Here is a 6258-nt window from a genome sequence, read left to right as displayed (position 1 = left end):
CCAAGACCAATATCATGCTTTCCCCCTATATTTTCTTCTAATACTTTTACAGATTAAGGTTTTACATTTAAGTCTTTAATCCTTTTTGAGTTGTTTTTTTGTGTATGGATTAAGATAAGGTTCCAATTTCATCCTATTGTACCTGGATATCCAGTTTTTTCAACACTATTTGTTGAAGAGATTCTCTATTCCCCATTGTGTATTACTGACCCTCTCAGCTGGTTTCTGTATTTCTCCCAAAGGCAATTAGTTTCTTTATTGTCACTGAATCAGTGTCTGTGGGGAGAAGGAGGGTCAGGGCTTCCTAATCAGCCATTTTGTCGATGTCACCTCAGCTTGGTGTATCTTTTAACATCCTTTTACTTTTCCCTGAATTTTGTCTTTATATTTGAAGTGAATTTTTGTAGGCAGCATATAGTCAATCTTGCTTTCATATTTAATTTGATTATTTCTATATTTTAATTGGGGTATATAGACCATTTACATTTAATGTTGACTGTTGATATGGTTAAGTTTAAATTGAACATATTGCTATTTGATTTCCATTTGCCCCATCTGTCCTTTGTTTTCCTCTCCCTCTTTTTCTGCCTTCTTTTGAATGAATTGAATATTCTTTATAATTCTATTTTATTTTCTGTGTTGGCTTATGGCTACAAGTATTTTATGTGATTGCTTTACGGTTTATAGTACACATTAAGTTATTGCAATCCATCTTCAAGCAACATTATACCACTTTACACCTAGTGCAAGAACCTTACAATCACACATTTCCATTTCTCCCTCCTGGGCTTTGAGCTATTGCTGTCATGCTCTAATTTTAAATACGTGTAAACTCCAAACTATGTTGTTATTTTTGTTTAAACATTCAATTACCTTTTAAGGAGACTAAAGTAATAAAGAAGTCATATATTTATCCATGCAGCTAGCATTTCTGGTGTTCTTCATTCCTCAGTGTAGATTCTAATTTCTACTTGGTATCGGTTTTCTCCTGCTTGAAGTATTTGCTTTAAGATTTCTTGTGGTGCAGGTGTGCTGGAGATAATCTTTTTTAGGTTTTTGTTTTTTTATAATGTCTCTAAATCATTCTATCATCTTTGTTTCTGAAAACTATTTTTGTTGAGATAGTTCTAGGTTGACAGTTTTTCTTTATTATTGCTTTCCAGCAATTTGATTGTGATGTTTCATATTTCTTGTTCTTAGGGTTTATTATGTTCCTTGGCTCTATGGGTTTATGGTTTTCATATTTGGAAATTTTACCACCAATATTTATTCAGATAATTTTTACGTCCCCTCCTTCCCTCTTCTGGGAACTCCAATTACATAAATATCAGCCTGCTTGCAGTTGTCCCAGAGTACCTTGGTGCTCAAGATTTTTGTTTGTTTGTTTGTTTTTTAATTGAAGTCTAGTTGGTATGTAACATATTAGTGGTATCAGTTTCAAGTGTACAATATGGTAATTTCACATTTTTATACCTTACAATGTAATCATCCACTAAGTCTAGTATTCATCTGTCAATTCTGAAAACTTATTACAATATTATGGACTATATTCCCCTTTATCTTTTTACCCAAACCCCTATGCCCCTCCCCCGCTCTGTTCATTTTTTGATTCTTGTTTCTATTCATTTTGGATAGTTCCTACTGATATGTTTTCAGGTTCACTCATCTTTCCTTTTGCAATGTCTAATCTGCTGTTACTCCCAGATGAGGCAAATAGAAATACTTTTTTTTTTTTATCTCATGTTATCGTTTTTACCTTTGTAAGTTTGATTTTAGTCTTTAAAAAATACATGTCTTTTCTAAAGTTTTGGCATATATGAGATATACGAAAGACTATTTTGATGTCTTCTGCTAATTCTAACTTCTGTGTTAGTTCCAGGTTGACTGATTATTTTCTTCATTATGGGTGATGTTTTCTGCCTCTCTGAATGTCTGGTAATCTTTCAATTCGATGTTAGAAACTGAAATTTACTTTTCAGTCTTATACATATTCTTGAGCTTTGTCCTGAGATGTAATTAAGTTACTTAGAAAGAGTTTGATCATTTTGGTTTTTCCTTTTAATACTTTTTAGGTGGTACCAGAGCAGTGCTCACTTTAGGACTAACACCTCAGTGATGTTGCGGGTTCGGTTTCAGATCACCACAATAAAGCAAATATTGTCATAAAGCAAGTCACACAAATGTTTTGGTTTCCCAGTGCACAGAAAAGTTATGTTTACACTGTATTCTAGTCTAGTAGGGTACAATAGCACTATGTCTAAAAGAAAAACGTACGTACTTTAATTAAAACATATGTTATTGCTCCAAAATGCTAAAAACCATCATCTGAGCTTTCAACAAGTCGTAATCTTTTTGGTACCAACAGACTTGCTTAGCACGGGGGTGCCAGAAACCTTCAATATGTAAAAAACACAATATCTGCAAAGCACAATAAAGTGGAGTACAGTAACATGAAGTATGCCCGTATTCCCTAATACTGAGGCTAAACCCTTCTGTATATCCTACTCAATACCCTATAAATCGTGAGGTTTTCCAGCTTGGCTGGTGGAAACAGTATTTCTAGCCTTCTGTGGTCTTTGAGCACTGTTACATCTTTTTGGGGGGTGTGGTTCTTTCCCAGGCTTCAGGCAGTTTCCTCATATGCATGACTAGTGAATACTTGAGAGACCCTTTGTAGATCTCCAGAGTTCTCTCTGCGAACAATTTTCTCCTTTCTAGTGCTCTGTCCTGAAAACTCTAGTCACTTGGATCTCCTCGGATCTCGGCTCTGTCTTTTCAACTCAGATAGTTGGCTGGACTCTACCTGTGTTCTCCTTCCTTACATCTGGAAATTCTCTCAAGGCTGTAAATAGGAAGCACTTTGATTTTCCCCACCTCTCAGACATTGTTTTTTGTTGTTTCATGTCTATGGTCTTGAAAAATCATTCTTTTGTATATTTTGTCTAGTTTTTTGAGTTTTAGGGGTGTGTGTGTGTGTGTGTGTGTGTGTGTGTGTGTGTGTGTCGGGTAGGGTGGGGCAGGAGAAATAAATCGATCCTTGTTACTCCATCTTGGCTAAAAGCAGAAGTTATGAATTCTTTCTTTTCTTTTCTTTTTTTAATACCTACAGTACCTGGTATTCCTAGGTGGTCTCCCATCCAAGTACTAACCAGGCCCGACCCTGCTTAGCTTCTGAGATCAGTCGAGATTGGGCATGTTCAGGGTGGCAGGGCCGTAGACTAATTATTTCCTTTTAGTAGATGAGTTTCCTAATTTCTACATTTCCTCTAAACTTAATTCAAAGAACGATATTTAAAAATTCAATGATACATTAAGATCTGATAAAATAATTTATTATGAAAAACTATTCTGAATGTAATAGTCTCTTTTGGCCCATTAATGGGGAAATATTAAAAAGGTGGCTTATAATATACAAATTATATAAATCAGACATTTTAGATGGACATTTACTACTCTCTAAATAGTACATTACCATTTGTAATTCTAGGGACAAGGTGGAGAGGGGAGGGCAGAGAAAACAATACACCTTAAATAGAAGCATTAACTTCATATAGTACAAGTTGAATAACTGGGTTAATGACTTAATGTGTGATTTTTATATCATATTACAGAAATACTAATCAAATACCCAGTAGTCAGGCCAATGCTAAGCAGTATAAGACAAATTCTCTAAAGAGGTTAAGAGCAGAGTTTCTCAGATTTCAGCATATCTAAGAATTAACTGCAGAATTTGTTTGAACAGCAGATTTCTCATGCCAAGTCTCAGATTTTCATTTGGTAGGACTAAGATGGAATCTGGGAACCTGCAAATTATTGACCAATTCAGTGACTCTGACAAGAAGTAAAGAGCTTACTATGGAATTAAGCATTCCCTGATTTCTTATTTGAACTGGGTAAATGAATGATGGATAGGACAGAATGAACATTATTAGGAGAATCAAAGTTGAGGCAAGAACAAGTCAAGGTATTTTATCCCAGCTTAACAGGTTCAAATTAGGAAAGCCCTTCAGTATCAACCTACAAAACCTGGGGATTAGAATCTTGAAATCATCTAAAGTTTTAGACTAGGGCAATAATAATATGAGAGTGATTTTTAAAAGGATGTTGGATGTTGATGGGATGAACTGGAAAGACAGAAAGCCAGGTAGAAAGTTTAGAATGAGGTGATAAAAATGAGCATCAAGGAGGAGGTACTGACAATAGAAAATAAAATGTTGGAAGGTATATCAATAAAAAAGCTGAACTTCCTTTCAGACACCTAAGGATAGGAAGTTAATATTAAATACATTACAAATATTCATTACAAACAATAATAATAACAGCAACAGCAATAAAAATAATAAGAATAAGATAATCTTCAACAGGTTTCTCAGATGTTTACTTGCATGATTCTTGAAAGTCCATAGGAGCTCAACAGCAGTTTGTGTTGCCTGGAATGATTATTATAAAGAGGTATTAGTATTCTAAATTAAAACTAATTCATCAGTCATTAGAAACTAAAAACGAGCATCTCCCATGGCCTGTAAGGCAGATGGAGCAATGTTTGCATTCTAATAGCATAATTTTATTTATATTTCTTCATTTCCTATTTCAACCAATTCTGACTTATTGTCAAAGATTCATAGTCAAGTAGACTATCTACTTCTCCAAAACTACAAATTAGATATTTAGGTTAAAATACTAAGGTAGGTTAGAGAGAATAATTCTAGTGGAAGGCAGGAAGGAGCATAAATGCCAGACAAGGCTTCAAGAAGATGGAGTTTGAATGGAGCTTGACAGACGAGTGGGGTCTGGACATATGGAAAATAAGAGTATGGAAAGAGGAAAGAAAAGTCATTTTACACAAAAAGCTCAGAAAGAATTTCTTTTATATCAGAAACTGTCAACAAATTTTCACAGTTCATAAAAATGGATAACTGGCTAAATGTTATAAAAGCAAATCCAAAGGAAGATGGTACTTTTATACATTTATTCATTTCTTACCTTCTTTCAATGGGGTTTTGAGAGCAAAATTTTCTTTACTTTCATGAAGAAAAGCCTTTGAAGGATCAAAGTGTTTGATACCTAGCACTTTATTCAATTCCTCCTGAAGTTTTCTCTCGCTTTGTTTTTTTTTAGCAAGCTGAGAGCGGAGTTTTGACACTTCCTATGTAAGAAAAATATAGACAAGAAACAATTACTTACGTTCATGTTGGTGAAATGTGTTACTGGTGTTACTGACAAATTCTAAAGTTGCTCATGCATCAAACCAAATGGCAAAAACCACCACTAGATACAGGCTTGAAGACTGAATTACAAAACGACTTGGCACAGCTGTGAGAAAGAAAATAATGAGTCATTTACATCTTCTTGCCCCTTTACAGGTACAAGCTGTTTCTGATAAAGTTCATCTCTAACTTAAATGGCAAGATCAACTTCCAAGATGACACATGAGGCTCCACTAACCTGCTTTTTAGTGAAACTAAAATCAGGAAAAGGCAACCATTTAAAGCCTATAAAAATGGTCCTAAGGCAAAATAGCCAATGAGGAAACATCTACTCAAGCAAATCTATAAAAATGTGCTCAAAAAAAAAAAAAAAGGTAGAGGTCCGTGGTCTTTGAACCAAGCCTGCTCCCTCTAGCCTCACTCCCAGCTTAAGAAGGTGGAAACGCCATGCCCGACTGCTGCAGCAAGAACACAGGGCTTCCTCTTCCCTCGGCTCCCACCAGAGGCTTTTCCTTCCAGTAAGAGCAGGACATCAGCATTTCTTGCCCTTAGCTACCTATAATAATGTGATTGAGAGATAGAGGATCTTTTCTTTGTTAGAACAGAGGCTCTGCTGGGATGCAGTGGCTCCACCCTTGCCTTGGCTCATGAGGTGATGGTTCCATGCCAGGAGAGGCCAGCTGAGAGAATCTCCCCTTTTCTCCAAGTCTGCAGAGCCCTCAGATCCTAGGGCAGAAGTATCAAAGAAAAATCTGCCATTGTCCCCAACTCCAGCTTCTAGAGCCCTGCCTCAGAGATTTTACCTGGGGGTAGAGTAAAATACAAAGCTTCTAATTTCTTCCCAAAGGAACTGACTTCATTTGAATCAGAGCTTCAGGAAGTTCAAATCGAAGGGTGCTCTAAATGATGGTAGAGGTTGCGGTGCAAGGGAACTGGGAGGTGATTCAAAATATAGGCTAAAGTGTAGGTCTTGTAGCTTGTAGGAGAGAACTGGTGAATAAGACAGTTGGGAGGAGCCCTTCTGGAGTCAGAACAAAAATCAATCACTGAC

At 36.0% G+C, this 6258-nt stretch overlaps 1 protein-coding gene and 1 pseudogene across 3 annotated transcripts in view; both read right to left on the bottom strand.

Annotated features, from left to right (window-relative positions):
• Positions 1–3100: 3100 nt before the first annotated feature.
• Positions 3101–3219, bottom strand: LOC112475268 (annotated as a pseudogene).
• A 91-nt stretch (positions 3220–3310) lies between these two features.
• The window catches only part of HMMR (hyaluronan mediated motility receptor), a 28355-nt gene continuing 25407 nt past the window's right edge, over positions 3311–6258 (bottom strand). For all 3 annotated transcript variants that reach the window (XM_006906582.3, XM_025043072.1, XM_015585252.2), the window contains 2 exons: positions 4984–5146; positions 3311–4430 (listed from right to left, as the gene is read on the bottom strand). In XM_006906582.3, coding sequence (XP_006906644.2) covers positions 4411–4430; positions 4984–5146 — 183 coding nt within the window. In that variant the 3' untranslated portion in view covers positions 3311–4410. The remainder of the gene's footprint in view (positions 4431–4983; positions 5147–6258) is intronic.

This window comes from Pteropus alecto, unplaced genomic scaffold, assembly GCF_000325575.1.
Source record: "Pteropus alecto unplaced genomic scaffold, ASM32557v1 scaffold40, whole genome shotgun sequence".
NCBI classification, from domain to species: Eukaryota; Metazoa; Chordata; class Mammalia; order Chiroptera; family Pteropodidae; genus Pteropus; species Pteropus alecto.
The sequence above is the reverse complement of the archived record's forward strand: the minus strand, read 5'-3'. Positions and strand labels throughout refer to the sequence as shown.